Source organism: Pimephales promelas, chromosome 8, assembly GCF_988280905.1.
Source record: "Pimephales promelas chromosome 8, fPimPro1.hap1.1, whole genome shotgun sequence".
Lineage (NCBI taxonomy): Eukaryota > Metazoa > Chordata > Actinopteri > Cypriniformes > Leuciscidae > Pimephales > Pimephales promelas.
In genome coordinates this window covers 25,783,851-25,809,257 of record NC_142776.1, presented here as the reverse complement: position 1 = coordinate 25,809,257, position 25,407 = coordinate 25,783,851, and the positions used below count along the sequence as shown (strand labels likewise).

General features: G+C 37.9%; 1 protein-coding gene across 7 annotated transcripts in view; it reads right to left on the bottom strand.

The window, feature by feature from the left end:
* Nucleotides 1-5: 5 nt before the first annotated feature.
* lrp8 (low density lipoprotein receptor-related protein 8, apolipoprotein e receptor) overlaps nucleotides 6-25,407 on the bottom strand; it is a 166,878-nt gene continuing 141,476 nt past the window's right edge. For 4 of the 7 annotated variants that reach the window (XM_039647706.2, XM_039647709.2, XM_039647707.2 and 1 more), the window contains 7 exons: nucleotides 24,831-24,949; nucleotides 23,878-24,017; nucleotides 19,432-19,573; nucleotides 15,058-15,210; nucleotides 14,481-14,858; nucleotides 9,078-9,152; nucleotides 6-5,625 (listed from right to left, as the gene is read on the bottom strand). In XM_039647706.2, the coding sequence (XP_039503640.2) occupies nucleotides 5,327-5,625; nucleotides 9,078-9,152; nucleotides 14,481-14,858; nucleotides 15,058-15,210; nucleotides 19,432-19,573; nucleotides 23,878-24,017; nucleotides 24,831-24,949 (1,306 nt within the window). In that variant the 3' untranslated portion in view covers nucleotides 6-5,326. The remainder of the gene's footprint in view (nucleotides 5,626-9,077; nucleotides 9,153-14,480; nucleotides 14,859-15,057; nucleotides 15,211-19,431; nucleotides 19,574-23,877; nucleotides 24,018-24,830; nucleotides 24,950-25,407) is intronic. The other 3 variants (XM_039647711.2, XM_039647712.2, XM_039647708.2) reach the window with 2 other exon arrangements.

Below are 25,407 nucleotides of genomic sequence, written 5' to 3'. Positions count from 1 at the left end.
AAAAAAAGATTTTTAAACAATTTAATATATCAATATATAGATATTTATCAACAACTTGAATTTCATAGAAACGTGAGTGAGACCATTTTGGCATACAGTACAGATATTCCATGTAAGTATAATTTAGCTACCGTTAAAACACCCTCTCTATTCCCACCATCTTCAACCCACTGACACACACGAGAAACGCAAACAAAACAAGACATTATTGGAAAATATACATGAACACAAACAAGGCACCAATAAATTAAACTAACCCTCTCTTTCACCACTGAGTGTAACTTATTAAATAGAATTACAATTTAATTTATCTATTAAATAAATGTACAAACACAAATTAAACACTACTTCTGCAATCTTTACGGTTAAAAAGCAAAAATAAAATTCAGACCAGTGGTAAGAGAAAAAATAAAATGAAAACACTTTGGCAGATTATTAAGTTTTAGTTACAATCAAGTAGTAAATAAATCCAGTGCTCTTGAGTACAAATAAATCCATGTATGGTCTACACTCTTTTTCATCCAGGAGACTAATATACACATCTTCTTTTTACAAGAAATGTTTAAAACCTTATCAAAAGTTTCGCTGTATGAAAACATATTTACAAATCATGATTCAGACTCATTTGACTGTAACGGTCATCCTTCCCCCATCCTATGTAATCATTTACACAGTGCAGAAGGCTTCTTGAAAAAGTTTGTGCAACAAACAGCGTACAAAATGTCTCCAAACAACCCATGGAATGACCGGGACACACGTTTCCTCAAACGACAGTAATGACATGCCCTCCTTCCCCCTCCCCTAAAAATGAACACCTACAAACCATACAAAAAAAATCAACAGTTCTTCAAGTAATATACATCATGACAACATGATCTCACATTAGGGGGGTCACAAAGAAAACAGACGGGAATGTTACCATTGGTGTGGAGGACCTGATTCATCCATTTAAAGTAAGCGGTTCAGCTCTACAAGTCCACCAAACTAAGGAGCACTGTTCCAGCGTATCGTCCATTGGAAAAGAATGGTAGCCCTTTCGAAAGCAATGTCCTACTTGTCGGGCTGATGGGGATGACAGGTATGAAGAGGAGTTACAGACATCACGAATGTTAGTCACAGTGGAAGTGGGCTGAAGGAGCAGCGTGGCGAGTCCCTGCAGTGCTATAGGAAGGCAGGACTCGCCGTTACATATGCATAGAGTAAGAATGATGGACGACGGGCACAAAGTACTGCTTGTTATCTACAAAGAGGCAGAAAATCCAAAGGGTCTAAAAGAACCTTCTGTGATCACACCATGCATGTATTTTTTTCAAAAATGTGTCCCACGCATTCTAAATTATAATACGCTAAGAGATCAGTTGGTAGAAAGCTAGAGAGCTCAAATGTAACAAAGTTTTCCATAAAAAGTTTTTTTTTAGCTAACTCTAGAGCAGCACCTGATAACAACAATGACGTTGGGGTCAGGAAAAAGAAACGTGCATGATTCCCCTTCAGAAAAATAAACCACGATTAAAACAGCCTGAGCTCATTTGCTAGTCTTAACCGTTCTTCCAGTCTGGCTATCCTGGTTTTTAGTTTGTTTAGCTGGTCTCCCAGCCTGACCAGCATGAATGTGCTCAAAACCCTTCTAAAACCAGTCTCCCATCATGATGTCCAGTTAGTTGACCTGGACGAAAAGCTTGTCTTCCAGTCTAAACCAGGAGGTAAGTGCATCTAAAAAATGCCTCTAAAACCAGCAAACCAGAGCTAATAAGACGAGCAAACATGATTAAGCCGCTTTAAAATTTTTGTTTTTCAGCAGAGTGCATCTGATGAGACCAAATTGATAATGATCATGAAATAATTTATGAGTCATGACATTTATGAAAAAGCACATGAAGCAGTTTGTTTACCCTGTATTGCTATTGTCTGAGATTTTCGAATCAAAAACCAAAGTTCCACATTTTCAGAACTGATATATGTAAAAGTAATCAAAAATGTTATCACTTCAATTAAAAAAACGTATAAAATCTATTTACCGTATTTTTCCATACTGTAAACACACAGTTTTTGATATGAGAAATGGTTAAGGATGAATGAAGATTCATCAAATAAACTATAATATTGATATTAGGCCTGTTATCTCCAAATCATGTCTTCTCAAGCCCATCCGGCAGTCCACCGTAGTCAGAGAACGAGAAAACTTCAGTTCTTTAATCCTCCAGGACAAAAGCCTGAACAACAAAACTCCCACACTATCTCTATTCCTAATGGAAAACAGTGACTTAATGGAGGATTCTTTGAAATGTGGAGGGGTGTTTTACAAGCGCCGCACATAAGATGCCTCATCACAGCAGAGAGGAGCAAAGGTGGCGGGAACAAAGAACCACTCCAGATACGAAACCACCCACATGCGAGCCAGAACCAAACATAAGCATCTTAGGGACCCAGCAGTGCCTTTCGGAAGTCTCCAATTAAGGACAACTCACATGACTAGCACTTTGAAACTATCTGATATAACGTCACACAGTCACATACTGCCATATGCCAAGCTATAATCCCTGCAGAAAAATCCAGCCTAAGGTTTTTAGCTGGTTTAAATTGGTGCAAATCTGATGACGCTCGGATGGCCTTTCTCTAAAACAGTGGTTCTCAACCAGGCCAACTTCCAGTGAGTCTTAAAATTACTCAAATTTAGGTATATTACAGTTCTCAATTAAAATAAAATCACTAAAAATAAAGATGCACAACATTTAACTGACATTTTTTTTTTTCAGTTTAGATAAGAGGGCCTTGCTGTGAAAAAGGTTAATAACCACTGTTTTAATCCTTCAATCCCCTTTAAACAGTTAAAATTGACCAAAGAAACTGATGGTTTTTATCAACAGGCATAGGTGGATCAAAACCTGTTCTTTTTAAACATCTGTCCAATCAGTCAGTGTCCTTCTGACAGTGATACAGAAATAACCATGTGCTCATTCATCACATGGAGAGAGTTTGTACAGGAAGCCTATATTCAGGCACTCCTCATTTCCTGTGCCATGCGCCGAAGAGAGGAGCAAAGCTTTTGATCTACGACTCGAATCTATCACACCATTAAGCCACCCAATATGGCAGGCGGTGTCTTGTTGTCAGCATACTAAATGCTGAAGAGTTTTACCCCAGGCATGACGAATGTAGGGGCGGAAAAGACACGTTAGTGTTCGGTAGAGAGAAAGAGAGTGTGTGCGCACGTGTTTTTGCATGTCTGAGAGGGAGCGATCTAGACTGTAGATATGAACAAACAGCATTTCAGCCATTATCAAACCCTGGCTACCGTATTTATTAGTGTGTTTGTGATAACAAACCACACAGATTGTAGCGATAACTGGTAATATTTTAGAAAAATTGATGACCTGAGCTGAGGTTTTGGAGATATAAACCTGCCTGGGCAGGAAGTTGGTCTTAGAAACTTAAGAAAAATGGAAGACCCAGTGCTGGTGGAATAAATAAATATGGAAATATATTGCCTCTCATCTCCAGATAGTGGCTGCAGATCTTTCAGAAGGGTCCAGTCTGAATTTGAGTGACCATTGGAAGACATGAAGGAACACTAGTCATGGCATTGGAAGTATTAGGAGGAGAGGACATTACAGACTAATTTGTTAGATTAGGTGAATGCATAACAGCTGCATAGCGGAATTTGGGTTTAATGTCTGCAAATATCAATTTTCCTCACCCCATCTCCATTTTATTTCATATTTTACTTCTATGTATCTCCAATGCTGACATTGTGGATTGCCCACAATTCTCTTCAACAGGTTCAGCTCAAACCAGCTAATTTCTAATTTTTAAAAAAGATCTACAGCACGAGAGCAGCGGGAGAGCCAAAGAGTGTTAGTGCCTACGGACATGATGAGCTATGAGGTTAGTCATCATTAAACAGCACTGCCTACTACTACTGACAAAGAGCAGGAATGATGCTAGTAGTTTAATCGCTGAACTAGTGATTATTGCCCGACTGAGAGTTTATGGGCTGAAAAAAGACACTAAGAGGAGACAAACCCAGTTTGTAGCTCTTGGCTGTGGAGAGCAAGTGCTTGTGTCGTTTTTGGCTCTCTGCGCCTTGCTGCGTTGTCTCATGCGATCTCCTTGATGGAAGGAGAGATGTAGGACTAAAGGATGCATGGATTCAGGGATGGAGAATGAGAGAACAAGAGCGAGAATCGCCCTCAGGGGAATCCGTCATCGTCAGGACCGAGCGCCACGCGCTGCGGAGAGCAGATAAAAAAACAGTTACACGTGTTGAGAGAAAGAGCAAGAGAAATAAATACATAGAAAACAACGAGAAAACCCATGGAGAAGGAGAAACATCCGATATGCAGATCCCCCTACACACACTGTGACGAGTGCGTCGTGTGGGGCGCTGGAGAGAATCCTGTTATGCCACTGGGGCGGCCCGCACTGTTGCTGCCACACGACTGATGTCTTTATCTCTGCTTGTGCTTGACATGTCGACTGTAGCACAGGAAGCTCAACACACACTGTTATAATCCCTCCATCTGACTAACTGTTTACTATTAAAGCCCAGGCCCCGTGAATATATGAATGAATCATTTCATTACCCAAATAAATATAACACCTAAACAGCAAAACACCTAGATAAATAAATCAATGATAAAATATTAAAAGATTGTCCAGTCATTTAAGGTGCTCATTGCTCATCCCTAAAACAATTATACTAAAAAATTAAATAAATAAAAACACACCAACTATGGGATAATAGGAGAGCACAATTTCAAAGCTTTCAAACATGGAAAGCATTTAAAGCTTTACACACACAACACGAAAAACCAAGACTATGGCTGCATCCAAAATAACATACTTCCCTACTATAAACAGTACGTGATGATGACCTTCTATTTCCAGTGAGATTCTGAAGTGTGCATCAAAAGGCATTGAGAGAGGATTTATGAATGGCATGAAGTAAAGCGACTGACGCTGGTAGGTCATAAAAATAATGATAATGTGGCGAATGTAGTATGTCCAGGTTAAATTCATACTACACACATATATTCATATAGAAGGTATTTTTAACGGTCATTACGTAACTATTTATTTTATTAAAAAAAGTACCTACTGGGAGAGTATGTGATTTAGAATGCAGCCTATGGGAAACAAACAGACAACTAATTAAACTTCACATGGTAATCCGTACACAAATGAATTAAACAGACATTTGAATGAAAATGTGTGGTGAATTATGAGTATAAATATGAGTGAGAAAAGAGGCATCATAATGCCCTCTTAGGGATTTTTGTCTTAGCCCCGCCTGCGTTTTTTATCACTATTGCCTTCCTCCCTTTGTTCACTTTGCACTGGACAGCATAGGTGCCCCTGAGTACCAATGAGCTGCCGGGTCTGGGATACTGCCCCCCAGTGGCAGTGCTAGGTATGGCTGTCTGGCACTGCCACTCACTGGTGGGTAGACGTGGCCGATCTGCTCGCTGCGGCCGATGTGGATTTCGTCGTCGTCGTCCTCCGTGGTCTTGCGGTAAACGGGGTTATCGAAGTTCATGCTCTTGGTATTCCGTCTCCTCCAGTTGCGCCACACCAGGTAACCTCCGGTACACATCAGGCCGATGACCACTGTGGCAAGGATAGGAACTGCATGCGTTTAACACACAGCCAACACATATGGCAGGGGCGTTAACACAGCCAGGGGACACAGAGCAGCGCATAATGACACACACACACACACACACATATACAAGCTCACTCACTCAAACCTCAAGGTGCATCATGGCAGACCAAGGTCAAATGATTTTATTAAAATCATTTCTAAAACAACAAATATGGGGAGAGTAAGAAAAATATGTATCAAAACATTCCGTGCACAAAATACACTATGCTCAAAAGAGCATATATCTATCCTGCTCATAATATATCAGCAATATGCATTGTGTGTGCTTTATGTGGATTTTCTGGATAGAAGACAGTAAACATTTAATAAAAAAAATGCTAAATAAATGCATGTATTAGAGTTTGGGTAAAATTGGGCATGAAACTTTTTTTTTTTATTATTATCTTATATTTTTATTCTTATACTCTTATATATATATATATATATATATATATATATATATATATATATATATATATATTTTTTTTTTTTTTTACAAATGCTCAGTGAAGAAATGTTGGTGTGCTTCATCTCAGAAATAATTTGAGTCCTGATTTGTTTATTTTCTATTGTGTTTGGAATTTTTGTAACACTGTTAACAAAATCTAAGGCATTCAAATTTAGTATTAAATGATTATAAACTAAGTTCAATTAAATTGAGTTTAAGAGAAGCTGGATTTTATTTCTGATAACTGAATCAAAAATGCAATGCAGTGAGGATATGTGGCAACAATTAAGTATGCATATTGTTTCACATACAATAAAAAAGATAACAAGCAATATTGTAAGTTGAAAATATACATTTATAATGTTACAAAAGCTTTCTATTTCAACTAAATGTTATTTTGAACGTCCTATTCTTCACATCTTAAGAATAACGTATCACTGTTTCCACAAAATTAAGCAGTACAGATGTTTTTAAAATAAATAATAATAAGAAATGTTATTTTGAAAATCTGCATATTAGACTGATTTCTGAGTGTAAGGCTGCTAAAAATTCAGCTATGCTATCACAAAAATAAATTACAATTTAAAATATATCAAAACAGACCTGTTTTGAACCATTATTTTAAATATGTTTCTTTTTTTTTTTTTTTTTTTTTTTACAAAACAAATGTATTGGTCAGCATAAGAGACTTCTCTCAAAAACATTGAAAAATCTTGACCCCAAACTTTTGAATATTAGTATGCATACTTTAAGAAGTCTGATCATATCACTATCAAAATAACTACTTAAAAAGCTACTTTAAAAAAAGCTGATATGTATATTTGAACTAGGGCTGCCAAAGACATACCTTTCCGACTCACTTACTCTCTCTCACACACACACACACACACACACACACAAACACAGGCTTAGTGGAATATGTGAAGGGGGTGCTCACATGCAGCTCATTGAGAAAGCAGGAGTCTAAGGGGACCAGGAGAAATCGAATTGGACTGTGTGTATGCACACACACGCCTACATGCGAATGGTTGGGGGGGAGAGCATTGCTATTCAGGGTGAATTAATAACCATGTGTGGCTGGCTAACCCCTTCCCTAATTTAAAAGATCGGCTGTGGCTGCTCTGGTCCCCTGGAAGTTCGCCCTAATTGCCTCTTTTGTCTGAGGGGGCTGCAGAGACCTCCTTGTGATGTGTTTTCCTCCATCACTCAGGTTCTATTGTCTGGCTATAAACACTTGGATTGCAATCTGTCTTTTTTTTTTAAACTACAATAAAAGAAAGGATTTAAAAAAAAAGTTAAAATTTTAAGATAAGAGGGGCGGACAGAGTGACCATAATAACACAAGCTTTTAAAAAAAATGTTTTTTGGAGGAAAGGTATTTCATTTAGTGACTGTCACTTGAATATGAGCACAGACAAGGTCAATTCAATCCCACTAAGCCACTCAACAGACACAGCTCAGACAATCAATGAAGCCCATCAGGTCCTTTTGACAGAGACTTTGAGATATATACATTTACATATACTGTTTAGTTCAATCAAACAGTCAAAAGGATGATGTATATAAACTAACTGAGAATGATCACAAAAATCAAAATGCATGAGTGACACTTCTCTTTGTATGAGCAAAAATAACCATTTATAAAGCACTAATTTCATAAAGAGCACAATTTTTTTAAACGTACAATACTGTAATGTATGAAATAAATTCTTTAATTTTAAATTCAAGTTAAGCTAAATCAACATAATTTGTGGATGGAGTAATGTACAGTAAAGCTCTTACAAAAAGTCTATGGGGTGAATAGGTACCGCAGACTAGCCTGAAACATTTATCAGCCTCACATGTGCAAAATTTTAATCTATACAGCAAAAATTTGTCATCATCAACTCAAAAGGACAATTTAGACACTATAGACCATTTTGCAAGATGTAAACAACACTGGTCCAGAAACACTTCCTGTTTCAGTTTGTAACTGTTTTCTTTATTTCACATGTAAAGAAAAAATCTTTTTGATTCAGTTATATGTTCTGTTGGTTGTATTTTATCACAGTTTTTATGTAGTGATACAGGAACTGAAACAGGTGCTTCTGGACCAGTTTTGTTTACATCTTGCAAAATGGTCTATAGCTCAAAATTCAAATAATTGATTAACATTATGAAAGCAATGTTTAAAAAGTTGAATTGCATTTTTTTTTTGTATAAACTGGACTTCATTACTAAAAAAATATTTTGGGAAAATAATATTTGGGAGGTTCCTTTATAGGCAAGTTGAAAGAAAGATTTATTTATATAATATTTATGACATTGAGTGACTATACATTTTTTTTTATTGCTTCAAAAAATAACAAATAACTTAATAACTTAAGTGACTTAATAAATGTCATCAACTGTCGCACAATGTTGTTTCGAGGCAACAAGCAACTTCATTTAATTCTTTCAATAAAAATTGATTCCAAATTCATACAAATAAATCACATCTAAATGTCTAAACTTACTAAGATGCGTGTCTTTAACATGGTTTACCATGCCAGAATAAGAATTGACAGATTATAATGACCACGTGTTGTAAGTAATGTGACCATGAAAAAGCTTTTACTAGTTTATTCTAAGTAATCTCTTAGAATAGATATTTATTATTAAGATAAGAGTTTTGTTTTATGAATAATGTGCTTGTAAAGTGAAGAAAATTGTGTTGCCACACTGATGTAACATCATGGAACTGTTTTAAGAGCTATACTGTACACATTTTTCTTTGTTTTAACAAACTCAAATGAGTTGAAATTATTTTCCAGAGTCGATAGCACTGAAGTCATATTTAACCTGGAATTTTAAGATGAATGGAGCAGCAGTAAGTTTATAAATGGCTAGTTAAGACCACCAATAAGCGTCTCCAAAGCAAGTAGCGCACATTAAGCTGAAAAGCAAAAGCTGTGTATATCTACTAGGTGAACAAGGCTGAATTAAAAATGCATTAACTGTAAAACTCACCTATTGGAATGACAATACCCAGAACCGCAACAGTTATATTGCTACCAAGGAGGAAGTGATCATTTCCACTGCCAGCTGTAATATAAAGAGAAAGAGAAAGATGGGCAACAATAGAGAAACAATATTAACTTTCCATTTAATCACAAGATCAGAACAGATCATGTCATCTAAAATGTCCGCATTGTGTTGTCCACAATCATTGAGACTTGAGTAAATGATGACTGAATTTTTGAATTCCTGTATAGCATAAAAATAAATACTGACTCAGGTACAGTATTTTGTCATCACCATTTTCATTTAGATGCATCTTCTGCAGTTTGTATAAAGTGACCAATTACCTTAATATCTTGCCCAAGGCCTTATATTGCTATTCATATACCACTTTGCTTTACACTGTTGCTTGCCCTCTTAAGGTTTCCACCAAATAAATCCTACCTCAATCTCACTATTAGTGCAAGCCCCTCCATTAGCTACCGCATAATTAGTGTCTGATAATGGAGTCTGAGCCGAGAGATTAAGAGGACTAGATGGTACATCATTGGCATACAGATACAGACAACATAGTCTGAGGGATAAAAAAGGGGGGCTTGGAAAATCGGTACGAAACAAAAGAAATGCAGTATAGACAGTAATGATCGCGAATAAAGGGAAAGGCAATGAAGAAAACATATCGTCAGAAATGGACTCTTAAAGCTACAGTGAGCATGTTATCAATGGGATACCACTGACATGTGGGTTTCTATGGCAACACTTCATTTGAATAATCAGCTTCTGTCTCCATATACTGTACAGTTCTTGTTTAAGTGGATGTTTTTTTTGTTTCCATTAAAAGAGTATTGAATTTCCCTTCATGATAAACAATTTATCAAATCCACAAAAGCATTATTCAGAGCCATATTTCTGAAAAGATGGCTCATTAATGTGGAAACTGTAAGCAATTCACCTGTAACAGGTGATACTGACAAAATCCATTATGAGCAGTGAATACTGCTGACACGCGTACATTTACAACCCATAATTTTTGATCATTTCGCACAAAATGTGATATATTTCACAAAATACTACAGGTACATTCAGCTGGTGTGTTTGCAGCTACATTCACCACTGTTCAAAATAATGGTGCCGGCAAGATTTTTTAAATCTCAAACTCACCAAAGCTGCATTAATAATTTAACCAAAAATTCTGAAATAATTGTACAATTAAAAAAACTGTTTTCTGTTTTAATACATATGAAAATGTTATATATATATATATATATATATATATATATACACTCACCGGCCACTTTATTAGGTACCCCATGCTAGTAACGGGTTGGACCCCCTTTTGCCTTCAGAACTGCCTCAATTCTTCGTGGCATAGATTCAACAAGGTGCTGGAAGCATTCCTCAGGGAGTTTGGTCCATATTGACATGATGGCATCACACAGTTGCCGCAGATTTGTCGGCTGCACATCCATGATGCGAATCTCCCGTTCCACCACATCCCAAAGATGCTCTATTGGATTGAGATCTGGTGACTGTGGAGGCCATTTGAGTACAGCGAACTCATTGTCATGTTCAAGAAACCAGTCTGAGATGATTCCAGCTTTATGACATGGCACATTATCCTGCTGAAAGTAGCCATCAGAAGTTGGGTACATTGTGGTCATAAAGGGATGGACATGGTCAGCAACAATACTCAGGTAGGCTGTGGCGTTGCAACGATGCTCAATTGGTACCAAGGGGCCCAAAGAGTGCCAAGAAAATATTCCCCACACCATGACACCACCACCACCAGCCTGAACCGTTGATACAAGGCAGGATGGATCCATGCTTTCATGTTGTAGACGCCAAATTCTGACCCTACCATCCGAATGTCGCATCAGAAATCGAGACTCATCAGACCAGGCAACGTTTTTCCAATCTTCTATTGTCCAATTTCGATGAGCTTGTGCAAATTGTAGCCTCAGTTTCCTGTTCTTAGCTGAAAGGAGTGGCACCCGGTGTGGTCTTCTGCTGCTGTAGCCCATCTGCCTCAAAGTTCGACGTACTGTGCGTTCAGAGATGCTCTTCTGCCCACCTTGGTTGTAACGGGTGGTTATTTGAGTCACTGTTGCCCTTCTATCAGCTCGAACCAGTCTGGCCATTCTCCTCTGACCTCTGGCATCAACAAGGCATTTCCGCCCACAGAACTGCCGCTCACTGGATGTTTTTTCTTTTTCGGACCATTCTCTGTAAACCCTAGAGATGGTTGTGCGTGAAAATCCCAGTAGATTAGCAGTTTCTGAAATACTCAGACCAGCCCTTCTGGCACCAACAATCATGCCACGTTCAAAGTCACTCAAATCACCTTTCTTCCCCATACTGATGCTCGGTTTGAACTGCAGGAGATTGTCTTGACCATGTCTACATGCCTAAATGCACTGAGTTGCCGCCATGTGATTGGCTGCTTAGAAATTAAGTGTTAACGAGCAGTTGGACAGGTGTACCTAATAAAGTGGCCGGTGAGTGTATATTCATGATGACAATGCTACATTTTTTTATCAATGTTGCATCCTTGCTGAATTAAAGTATTTCTTTAATAAAAAAATAAAAAAAAGTAAAAAGTATTTTTTTTTTAGTTCTATTTGGACTATTTGGAGAATTCTCTAAGAATCTACAGACCACTCTTTGTCTTTATTAGCAAGCAGCCATAAAAGGCAGAAAAGGTGCTGGCATAATTCATCACTACTTCAGTGCAGCAATTTACAGGTTTTATCTAATGGCGAGTTTCACAACTTCTGCCGTATAATATGCTGGTGCTCATAAAATATGCAAGAACCAAATTTATGGTTAGCTTCAAGAATGGTAACTTCTGCACTTTGATTGTGGGCTGGGGGGTAAAAGGCGACTAAAATGGTTGTTTTTCTATCTTTCTTGACAAAGACTTGACAGACAACAAACTTGTGAAGGATTTCATGGATGTAGATCCTATTACTGAAGTCACGAATGCCCTTTGCCTGCTGTGTCCAGGTGGCCGTGTACCTGGACGTCCCCACACATCGCCCAGTGGCTGTGGGGGGTGAGAGAAAAACACTGACTGTGGAGAGGAACAAGGCTGAGGGCAATGTTCATCAGTCAGGGCTGGCTGCTCTAATTCAGCTCAGACACACACTGGGACCCTGGGCGACTACTGCTGCCTCATCTATCACTCTCAAGTGGCCCGGCGATGCTCGGCAAAGCAAATTCCACCACACATTAACTTTCACAGACTCTGACGATTACTGTTTTAGTACTACACGAGAGCACGCATTTAAGCTTCATGCCTTCAGCTGAATATCAGCAGTGCTGAATTTCAGTACAATAACACATTCATGTGATATTGGTTTTATACAACAGTCCTATGAATATTTACATAAGGGTCAAATACGTATATGCTATTGTTTCAAAGGTTTGGGCTTGGTAAGAGTTTTTAAAAGTCTCTATTTTTTTTAAAAGACAGTACAAATTGTTATATTCTAAAATAGTATTACAATTTAAAAGATCTGTTTTGTATTTAAATATATTTTAAAACTTTAATTTATTACTGTGATGACAAAGTGGGAATTTTCCAGTTTTCAGTGTGACATGATCCTTCCGAAATCATTCCAATATACTGATTTGATGATCCAATATTGGATATCCTTATTATTATCAATGTACAAAACAATTCTGCTTAATATTTTTTTAAAACTGTGATCTTTTCTTTTTTTCAGGATGCTTTGATGAATAGAAGGTTCAACATAACAAATGAAAGCATTTGAAATAGTTTACTCTCATTTTTGATCAGTTTATTTCTTGATAAATAAAAGCATTCATTAAAAAAACACACTGACTCCAAACTTTTGATGCTTTCATGATTTTGAAAGACATTTATACCATTTTTAAGAAAAGTTAAGTCCCCTACAGTTGGGAAGTCCCCTACAGTTGTAAGTCCCCTACAGTTGGGAAACAGTATTGTCTTCTACTACTGTCGTAAAACCTGTCATGGTTACACTAGGGAATACACGCGTGCATTTGTTGACAAGCGATATCCCCGAACTCTGCAGAAGGAAGGAGTTCTCACATCTTGGGCAGACTGCCAGCGTTGCGTGTGAAATGTTTTCATCCCAGGTACATTGGCATATATTTCAGCATATCATTTGAATATAGTTTCATGGGCTTATTTTTTTCAAACGTCAAAAGTTCGCATAGCTCACGTTTACAAGCCAGCGACTTTATAGTAACGTTAGCCTATTGGCTACTGTTTTACATAATGGATATGCTAATTCAATTCAATGTTTGTGTGATAGATAATACCCATATCGTCAATATTATAATATCAAGGTACCCTTGGATGATGAATCTGCAAATTTGAAAAATCGATTTTCATTATAGCCTGAGGCAAGACACTTTCACCTGAAAAATAAATAACAAACATGACTATCAGCCTGCAGACATAGTTATCCTGACCGATTATTTTGTCCGTCTAATTATGTATTATTTACTTGCAAGAATGTAGCCCCTACCAAACTCAGTAACTTTCACGTCTCGAGCTGGCGTGCGAGCTGCCCTCCCCGGCTCTACGGGGATGCTTGAGTGTGTTAAGCGCCCTCAAAAGAAAGCAATGCAGTCGACATTGGATGTGGACAAAACACATCACCAACAGTAAACTGATGGCGCACGTGCTCTGTTTCTGAAGCACTTTACATTTGCTAGGCGGGGGAAGATTGATGAACCAGACCGGAGCCATGACAACATACAGAGGTTAAAAAAAAAAAAAACTTGTTGGGCTCTCACTTCGGAATTAGAGGAAGTGATGTATGCTGTAAATCAGTTGAATTTTGTAGTTCTTTTAGTGCTTGGGTTTCTACCCGCACCTTGAAATTGCATAGTGCCAGTAAAAGCGATACAGACACTGTCAGGCTATGGTCTTTCAACCTATTGTAAGTCGATGTACCATCTCCAGGATTTTAGAAAAATATTATAAAGGTTGAAAAAGTTACATAGTGCTGCTTTAAATGACATAATAAAAATGTCACATGGTGTAACCATCGACTATACGTACATTTTTTCTTATACCTCAAATTCAAAAATGTTTTCAAAAGGTTGTAAAATATATATTTTTAAGATGTATTTATTTGTTTTAATTATTCATTCATTCAATTTTTTCAGAGCTCAATCACATGACATTTAACAACCCAGAATACCTTTCCTTGTCTAAAAAAATATCAAATGATCTGACATTTTGATACATATTGATCTATACACACAATCATATTGCTTTGCCTAATGTCTCTATGATATAAATTCCCATTTTATGCATAAAAAAGTAAAGGTGAACTCAAGTCATTGTATGATTTATACAGACAAAAAGAGCATCATGTCACTGACTCATAACGCAAAACAGAAACTCAAACTCACCTCGATGAGAGAGATTGGCATTGGCCCCTTGTATGCTGTTGCCATGGGAAATGGTTGTAGATGTCTGTCTGTGATCTGCTGCCGTCTGAGTGGAGGTTGGTTGTTTCCATGGCGCTGTAGTGCTGGGCTGAGTGGTCACAGTTGTTAAAGTGGCCTTGGAGTGTGTGGTGGTGGAACGATGTGTTCTGGAATGAGTGGATGTGCTGGGGCTGCTGGTGGTTGTGCTTGATACTGTCATAGTAGGTGTAGTTGTAGTGATTGTACTGGTGGTTGTAAGTGCACTGGTGCATGTAGTTGGAATGGTGGTTGTAGGGGTCACAGCAGTAGAAGGTTCTGGTGGTGTTGTTGTACTTGCAGCAGTTGTCGTTTTGGGTTTGACTACAAAAAACAACATAGATATGATGGAAGAGTCAGATGTGTGCTTCCTAGAAACAACGGAAGTTGAATCTTCCTGTAATCTCCTCAGTCTTTCTAAATCACAGCCTTCGACTCTCAAAATCTACTCATAATCATGAATCAGTAGAAGCTTGTTTCTTGTGTATGTGAAAACTTGACCAAGGGCTCTGTATTTTGTTACCTGTCACACAGCGGCGCATGTCTGGGCCCAGTTCCATGCTGTCGGGGCAGGCACATGTGTATTTGGGCGAGTGGTCTGTGATCTGAGGAGCTCTGAGGCACAGGTACTCACAGCCTCCATTGGGCAAACTTCCCATGTTGCATGTGTCTGGAGCTAAAGAGGAAAAACTTCTTTAATTCTGATGTATTAGCCTCTGGGATGGTTGCATAGTAGTACTGTATATGAACACAGACATTGAAATATTAGCATGAGACTATTAAGACGTATTCACATTGAAAAAACACTATAAAGTGTAAGTGAAAGTGGTACCACATGAGGTTTGGAAATAAATAGTTGAGAGTTCAGTGTATTTATTCAGCTTAATTTACCACAAAATTGTTTTCTATGCAGTTGTTCATGGGTATAAATTGGATATGGATATTAATAAATTCATTCATGGGTTTTGAGTATGACAAATTACAAAAATTTGTCACAGCCCGCCAGAATGGGAGTGGTTAGCGTATATAAATGAGGGGTTAAAAACCGGTTCTTTCGAACAGTTCGGTTCACCAGTTCTTTTATGTCCTCACGTAATGATGAAAATTCTATCATCCCGGCCAGTGATGGGAATAACGGTGTTATAAATAAACGGCGTTATCTTTCTCAGTAATGAGTAATCAAACGAATTACTGTTTCCTCCGTTACAATGCTGTTACCATCAATTAAAATAAAATGTGGTGTTATAGCCTAATTGAGCTCACTGAAGCGATTTCCATGCAAGTAAACTCTCTCTCTGCTATAGCACCAGCAAACCTTTTTTTCTGGTGTGTGTGTTTATGAGGCGCCAGACTGGACTAAAGCGAAGCGAACGCCGCGAGCACACTCGACAATGTGCGAGATAGAGTGTGTCGAATGTGACGCGGCGGTATACCTATGAGGGCCCGCTTTGCTGCCCGCCTATTCCCATATATCTGCGCGAAGGGGTAATAGATTCTATACATAGCCCAGCGGAGCCATTCTATTATCTGCCTTTATTCTATGTTTATACATAGACTGGCAAAGCCGCTCTGTGTTCCTATCAAGTGTCTACATGTGTTGGCCACCTGTTGTTCGACATGTTTTGTTCAACGGTTTTCACGCGTTGACATGGGGTTCTCGTAGCATAAGCAACCTCTCGTTAGAGAACGTATGTAACCTTATTATTAGGGCTGAGCAAAAATTAATTGCGATTAATCGCATCCAAAATAAAAGTCTGTGTTTACATAACATATTTGTGTGTGCTGTATATAATTATTTTGTATATATAAATACATATGCATGCATGTATATATTTAAGAATTATTCACGCTTAAATTCTGTATATATATATATATATATATATAAATGCATAATCTAAATTATATAAATATTTAATATATGAATAACACATTTTCTTAAATATATGCATGCATGTGTGTGTATTTATATATCCAAAATAATAATATACAGCACACACAAATATATTATGTAAACACAGACTTTTATTTTGGAGGCGATTAATCGCAATTAATTTTTGCACAGCCCTAATTATTATCTAATGTAACCTCGGTTCTCTCTTCAAGAGGGAATGAGTATTCGTGAAAGAGTAACAAACAAGTCAAAGCTTTTGGAAAAAATCCTAGTTTACAAGTTGTAATTACAAGTTTTATGAGGATGTATGTGGTTTTTACAAGTCGCAATCTCATAATTACAGCAATTATGACATGGTGTGTACACACTAAATGATTTCTGAAGGATCATGTGACAATGAAGACTGGATGCTTGATGGGCCTAAGAGATTTCAAAAAACTAAAATATATTGAGAGCAAACTGGTATGTGTGCATACATTTAAGTATGGAAATCTATTTTATATTTCATCTTAATACTAATATTTGAGCTACTATTTTTTATGTACATTGATATAATGAACAATGTGTAGGGGACCTGTGAAGTGAACAGCTTTAGATATTTTAGGCATTGTAGAGACAAAGACTGTTGACAAAGCAAAAAAGTTTAGAAGAGTGTAATTTAACACAAATAAACACCAGAATTAATATACCCTAGTAGAGATTTATATGTAAAATGCAACATAAACAACGGTCAATAATCATGCACTTCTACTGTAATGTCTATGGAAGCCTACAGTGTATGCAAACATGGACAAATCATGAATTAGTGGGCTTGAGTGGGTCTCAAAAAAGAGAAATGCATGCCTGCATGTGTGTGTCTGTGGGTTGATAAAAGTATAGATTTAATACAAATATATCAAAATAACAGAAATTGATTTTCTTTTGATGTCTTCATTTGAACAAATACAGCATTGCATGGAAATCCATATGAAAGTTTGTTTAGCTCTATGAACAACTCAGAAAGCTCTTTAATTCAATAACGTTAAATGTCTATCTCTTCCTTAAAAAAACATTTTCATAAAATCAAGTTTTGCAGGGATTCAAAGCTGATTAATATTTCACTCAGAGGCACTTGAGTTAAAAAAGCGGTTGGATTCCATTCTCATCATTTCTTGTTCAGCGTAAGTGTGTTTTCCTGCCTTCGTTTGCATTTTCAGAGCAACACATTTAATTCCTTGATTTAGATTTAAATAGCACTTCTCATTTATTAATGTAAGGAGTCTGTAAATTGGTTCTTCTGCTGGCACACCGCATGTGGTCTGTTTGTGATTTAAGGATGAAAACAAAGAATCCAAATCTGCAGACACACACGCAAACAGCCTCTTTCATTTTCTCTGCCTGTCTCTAGAATAACAATACCCCATAAATATGCTATTCAATGATAGGACCACTATTACTAGGGGGGGAGTCAGCAAAGATATGCCTCTAATCATTATAACAATGCTAAAATGGTGACACTGTGAAAATAATACAGCTGTTTCTATTAGCTCGTGAGAGGCATTAGATGAATTAAGCAGGCATTTTTGCCACTGTACCTGGAGCAGCCTCTGTATATTTGAAATGAGCAGTGGCGAAAACTAATGTTTTCATGTGATAGTTTAGTTCTTACATCTGTTGTATCTATAAAATATTGTTAGTCCTGAGATTCTTCAAGTTAATGAATAAATAGGTTACATAGGTCTGTGATTAGCATTCGTATTCCCTAACGGTCTGGTGGTAAAACGTTTGTTAAGCATGTCAGAGGTTCGAGTTCTAATCCAATCTGCCCTCATATATTTTTTTATCTCCTCATTTAAATCAAAGATGTTCATCAATGATTGTATATCAAGATCACGAACGTGTTTGTGTGCATTTTGTTTTGAAAGAATAGAGATTCACAGCATTACGCGATAGATTGACACGCTCGTCTGTTTGAAGACTGCCCACGAGCCAAAAGAGAATCAAACAGAACACATTCCAGGGCCAGATTAACATCAACTGGATATTTTTCATTAGCACTACATCCATCCAGCGACATTTGAAAAAAAAAAAAAAAAATCATCTCCAGTCTTTTAAATCGTCTTTTCAGACCAGATTGGAAGTTTTGAGTTCTCAGTGTTTCAAGTCTTTTAATTTGATTTCTTATGATATGAGTTCTTTAATGCATTAAAACATCTATCACTGGCTATTGAGCTCAATGCATAAAACAGACTGAAAGATACTATACTGTTCAAAAGGTTGGGGTCAAATTTAAAGAAAATAATATGTTTATTCAGCGAGGAAGCATTTAAGTGACAGTAAAGACTTTTACATGGTTTCAAAAGATTTCTATTTTAAATAAATGCTGTTCTTTTGAACTTTATATCCATTAGAGAACAAAATGTATTATGGTTTTCCCAAAAATATTTAGCAGCAGTTTTTAACAAATACAGCTTTTCAATCACAGGAATACATTTAAATATATTTAAAATCAAAACAGTTATTTTAAATTGTAATAATATTTCACAATATCACTGTTTTTTCGTATGTGTGAAGATGGTGTACCTATGCCCATTTTTCCCTATACTAAAAAATGCTGATTTATAAATAATGAAAAATGTGTCAGTTTCAAACTACTCAATAATTGAAAGTAGTTATAAGTAGTTAAGTAACTATATTCAAGCTATGCTTTAGGAATGGTAGAGAACATTTAATCAGGCACAAAAACAATGAGATAAATCAGTAAATAAAAATCAGTAAATGAAATCAAATCAAAATCACATGAAAAAATAATTGACAGAACATTCAAGGAGTTTTATATCACAATAAACCACTAACTGTTAGATATAAACAGAATAAGCTTTTTATTAGAAAAGCTACAGTATTTTTTTATTTTTACTGTCACACAGCTGAAAAAAAGTTGCATTTTCCTAGTTACTACTCCCCACCAGTGTTCATCTTATGATGTAAAGTCGTTTGGCATTTACCTGCATTACACCTATTTCTCACCTTTAGGCTGCCGGAGCTCGTGGAACACCACCACATCCAGCGGGTTGTTGAGATGTTGAGCCAGCATTGCCACATCATGCCCTGTCAGTCGATTTACACTGTAGATGGCCTCATCCTCCAAGTCTGTCCAGTAAACCCGGTCCTGTAGAAACATACACAAGAAGAACATGTACATGTTGAATACAAGTGGCTTTGGATAAAAGTGTGAATAAAATAATAATTGCAAATTGTTATTTAGGAAAATAAATAATACTAAAAAACATGAAAAGTTCTTAACAAAAGAATTAAATAATGAATTTGTTGACTCTGTTCTTGTTTGTGACCGCCCGCAAGTAAAGGTAAAACCACCTGCTACCGTGAGATTAGCAATGGGTTCCGATTCAGCCCTTTAATACCAGTACACAGGACACAAAATACACTTGGATAGAATGAATCAAAAGCAGGTGTGTTTGGTTGGTCATGTATTTATGTATGCAATACACCATAAAGGAGAGAAAGGGAGGAAGATGACAATGAAGATAAAGGCTCCTGTGCCTTTTCATCAGACTAATTAAAGCTCGCAGTTCTATCTCTCCTTTGTATCTACACTTACATGAGCCGGAAAGCACGCGCACGACTATCTGACAATACCACTTTCAACATTCTCCCCTTCTCCGTCTGCCTCCCTCCTCTAAACAGTCCTTATCAGCCGCTACAGAAATATTGCAAATGTGCATGGTGAGATGGGGCTGTTACTATGACAACCTGACATTCATCTCCTTTTCAAACGGACGGATGAGGAAGTTTGGAATGGGGTGTTCTTGGGGTAACAAAAGAAAATGAGGGGAGGGCGCAAGAAAAGAAGATGGAGCGGACTGAGCATGCCCAAGAGATCGGCTGGCTCCAAGTATTAGAGGATGTTTACAGAGCTGTGCTTTTTTCGGAAAGGTCAGGCTGCTGAATCCCAAAGGAGCTCCATCAGGTGCTTCTGCTGGTGGCAGCTGATCAGTAGGACTCCTTAACCTGGACAAGACAGCATTTAAATTCTGCCGCATTGCAGACCTCATCTAATGCATGGGCAACGAAGCCCCCATATCTGATCTAGATAACTGCTTTAATCTATGACACAAAAGGCTGGCTTCTAATGTCTACGTCTGAAATTTGTACTCCTTGAGTGTGGGGAGCATCTTTATTAAAACCTTTCATCATAGTATTCGCTTCATTTGGGAAGAAGAAGCAACTATCCCTGTGGGACTGGATTTGTCTTGACATTTTCAATGCTGCCCACTAACCAATGAAATAATTTGAAAGCTGGTGTAGAGATATTGGTCTGTTTTATGAGACAGGGCAATGTAAAGGTCACACATTGTCTGAAAAGGTGACTGAAAAATGGAGTAAATTTCGTGTATGCAATTTAAGGTCTGCCGTGTCGGAAGCCAATATGTGAGGTCCAGTATTGTCTAGTTTAAGTCACTAAAATAAACAAACTTGCTAAAATCCTCTGTCATAGTTCTCATATCACATTCTCACTTATGCTTATCTGAATTTAAATAAATACATGCAAAATATATACACTTCCATTTAAAAGTAAGTAATAAAAAATAGTAATACTGTTAAACATTGTAAAATTAAAAAATAACTGTTTTTTATTTTAATACAGTATATTTGAAATGTGATTGCAAAGCTGAGTTTTCAACAGTCATTACTCCACATGATTCAGAAATCATTCTAATTCTAATCACCAAAGCATTTTGAGAGCCGGTTCGGAGCCGGTGCCTGCGCGCGAACCAGTTCTTTGTGTTTCGACAGCCAAAGAACCGGTTCTCGGCCAAGAGAACTGGTTCCAAAGCGGCATTTTGCTGGACTAGAACCGTTCTTTTACCACGTCATGCTTACGCCGGGGGCTGGGGCGGGTTTAGATGTCTTCTAAACATCTTTTCTTACCATAATAAAGGATCGCAAAGCCAAGAGAAACATTTGCAAAAACACGATGGAGTCTGCCTTTGTAATATGCTTGAAGTTAACGCAAGCGTTTCTATTTCTGTAATTTTTTTATTGAAGACATTATAAGCAAAGAAGAAAAGTCACAATATACGTAGAACAAATAAATAGAAAGAAAAAAAGACACAATTACAGGGGTACATAACTTATCAGAAAAAAATACATATCAAACGAAAAGATTAAAAGACTTACATATTTCAATTGTTTTTAAAGCTTTCTTGGTATACGAGTAAGAGATAATCCTAAAGTAATGTTGTATTTGCAAGCGTTTCTAGCTAAGACGTATGGCGACGTACACAGTGACAGAACGACGTCGTTCCCTGGGTGCTCTAGTCAGTGGAAAAACAAATAGGTTCTGAAGTGGTTCGCATGTTGAACCAACTCCGAACCAACTTTGAACCAGCACCAGTTCTGAACCAGTTCTTTTTTTGGAGGAAAAGGGGTAAGTGTGGTCTCCCCAGTCGACCAGCACCACAACCGTCTGGATTGAGGCAAGTAGGGGACATCTCTAGGGACTTCAAGTGGGCACCTTACGTCCTCGGTGTTTCGTTGACTAGCCCACAACACCTCAAGAGGGCTCGACTATGACTCTGACGTCCCAGAGTCAACCCCTCCGTCCCCCACTCAACTCTCCTGACCTTTACATCCCTCCTGCTGCTGAGGTTGCTCCTTCCTCGTAGTTCACATGTGACCTAACTACAATCTCTCCGCAACCCAACCATATTCGTCAACGCGTTTGACTAAGGCTGTCAAGCCCCACTGTCTACGTTAAAGTAGGTTCAGTGGCAACGGTTTCGTATGGCATACTACTTACCGCAAAACACAATATCTGCTCAAACACCAACCCTCACTCACGCAATATACACAGGAACGTAATGACTGTAATTAATATGCAAGCTATACAAATAAACCAACAGACTCTTCGAGTTTTTCAAGAAGTCTATGAAAGCATAGCGTGGCGGCCTGTACACAGTCAGCCAGAATATTTCCGTCTCAACCACAGCCAGTTGCTACTCCTTTCTGCTGCTTCAGATAAGTTATTTACTGTGCGACGTAACTCTTGGCCACTGAATCCGACGTCTCTGAGGAACCGGGTTGTAGTGTGTGCCACAAATCCTGGACAACCCACTTCCACTGGATAAACCTGGACTCTTTTGCTAGAACAGGTGGCAACTTATTGGTCATTTTACGCTTGCCTTCCAATGCCAAAGTCAAACATCGCAGTACTTGGTCATGGTGACAAGACAAGTAAACCGACCTTGGCTAACAGGCACCTTACATCCTGTCAAAATGTGCCAGGACAAGAGGGATCCTCTCCTACCCAGAGGTTTAGGTTCTGTGGTGATGGGAGAACATTATATGTTGACCTGAAACTGATCCTACTCTCTTCCATTGACCAAAGGTCTTGCCAGCCTATCTTGTATTGTTCCACACTCTCCCATCTCATCCACTCTCCCTGCTTGGCCTGGGAAATGCTCTCCTCTTGTTTTTGCACCTCGTTGACTACCAGCTTCCTCCTTTGAGCTGGGCCTGCCTTATGCCATTTAGGAGGAGCTAAACTGAGCCCAACACCCTTCCATACTGTACCTGTCCCACGATATCCCCAATTTGAAGGGCAGCCTTTGCCTCTACCACAGATTTCTTTGTTGACCACTTTCTACCAGATTTTTTTTTTTTTTTAACACAGGTGCTGCCTCCCTTAGACATTTGTCACGTGACTCTACTAAGGTCATTTCTAGCCTGACCTTGGCGCACTTAAACTCCTCGGTTAAAGCAGAGACTGGCAGCTGCAATATTCCTTTACTATAAACTCCCACTCTGAAGCGTGGAACTCCCAACCATTTCCTGATGTATGAACTTATTAAAACTTCCAGCTTATCCACTGTTGTCAAAGAAACCTTGTACGCAGTCAGTGGCCACAGCAACCTCGGGAGTAGAACAAACTGAAAGCACCGGAGTTTTAGTTTGCCTAGTAGAGGACAGCTGTTCATGCTCTACATAAACAGCTGTGCTCAAGGTTACTGCAGAAATGTAGCATTCATTTCTCATGTGCCCTGGACAAAAGTAAAAGAATGAAGAAAACACATTGTTTCCTTTTTCTAGGGCTCGGCCCCAGGTTTCTATCTTACTAAGTACTAAGCTGGCTCATCAACTGGCCTGATGAAGGGCATTAGGCTATCTATTGCTTGGACTGGGTCCTGCCTTCAGGTGCCAAAGGAGCTGACAAAATAAAAATTTGGTTTGAGTCTTTGGCTGGTGCCAAGCACCCACAGCCATACATCTCTTGCCAGTGCTACTGTCTCACAGTGAGTACCTTGTTCTCCAATTACACCCTGTGAGCAAAACCATTTGTTTATATGAAGCCAAACTAAGCTTAGAAACATCTCAAGGCTTGTATTTGTCAATTCCACTTCATCTGTGCCTACATGAATGAGAATGTCAGTACTATTTGAAAAATGTGCTTGCCTCAAAAAGAGTCAGGGCGAAGGGATGTCCCAGATGATCCATGGAGGACAGCAAAACTCTACGGTTGTCTCCATTCAGGTCCACACTCGATATCAGATGAAGCTTGGAATCGACCCAGTAGAGTCGTCTACTAGATAGATCTGGAAGATGAAAGAGCTTTTGTATGTGGTGCTTTAATAATACAACAAATGCTTTTAATTTAATATGAGTGGTCAAATGAAGCATTGAATAGTGGGTAGTATGTGAAGGATAATTCATACTTCAGTTCATATTCTATTATTTTTCATATATCAAGTAAAAATAAAGGTAGTTTGAAATGAAATGAAAGGCCCAACTGAAAGCACAATGAATGACAGAAAATATCTTCAAAATCTTACAGCTTTGCAAGGTTACTTGCTCTTTTTTCCCACTAAATTTTTTTTATTTTGTTTCAATACAGAGAAAGCAATTTTCTCAATTCAACCTGTTTTGTCAATAACTTTTTTCTATCCATAACTGCTTTTTCAAATGGGTTTTATGTTAAGCGAGCTGGGGAAATGATGGCGATATTGACAGCGTTGCTTGAGCAATTCCATTTAGTTTTTTCCAAACTGACGAGTGATTTATGAGGAACAATGAAGGTGAATGATTCAAAGCCCTGTTGGCCACAGGAGGCTGCTCTTCATTATTAACACCCTTTCTTCTCCTTCTGCCTCTGTGTTTGTTTGGTCTTTCTTAATCCTAATGTTTTTCTCTTTCTTCTCTGGTATTGTGGTTGGTTTCTTGTAATGATGGCAAACGCAGCTTTTTAATATGGTATGCTTTGTTTTGCTTTCTGCTCTTTCTCTTTTATGTTTTGTTGTCTTTTCTGCTATTCTCTAGTGTGTGTTTCTCTACTCTGACTATATTTGAAGATGTGAATACATTCGTTGTGAATGGAGGAACCTAATTGCAAAACTTTCAAAAGGTTTTACCGAGCGCAATCCCATTGGGCCACTCGATCCTCTCTGAAACCAGAACCTGACGATCCACCCCGTTCATTCCAGCTTTCTCAATCTTTGCCTGCGTTCCCCAATCCGACCAGTACATGAACCTGGGGAGTCAATACAAACAAACAAAACGTTCATGATCAGGATTATGGCTATATCTAGACTAGTGGTTCTCAACCTCCTAATTGTCGACAACAATATTATTTCAAAGGCCCCATGACTTTCATTTGTTTGTGATTTACTGGATAAGTATTAAAGATAATGGTTTTAAAAAACGTTTTTTTTTCTAGCCCCCCAAAAAAGAGCATATCCAGGAAAATGTACTATAAAATGCCCATAAATTTATAGAATTTTATTATTTTACATACATTTTCCAGGTCTAGAAATCACACTTTTAAAATAAGGCTACCTCACATATCCAGGTTTTCCAAGACTCGTTCTTCAGAGAAAAAAAAAAAATTATTAAAAAAGAAATAACTTGATTTTTAGTTGTCTTGTCTGATTTGAATGCTATTTTTGTCAAATGTATATCATTTTAAGGCATCATCTTGAGGCTTCCTTA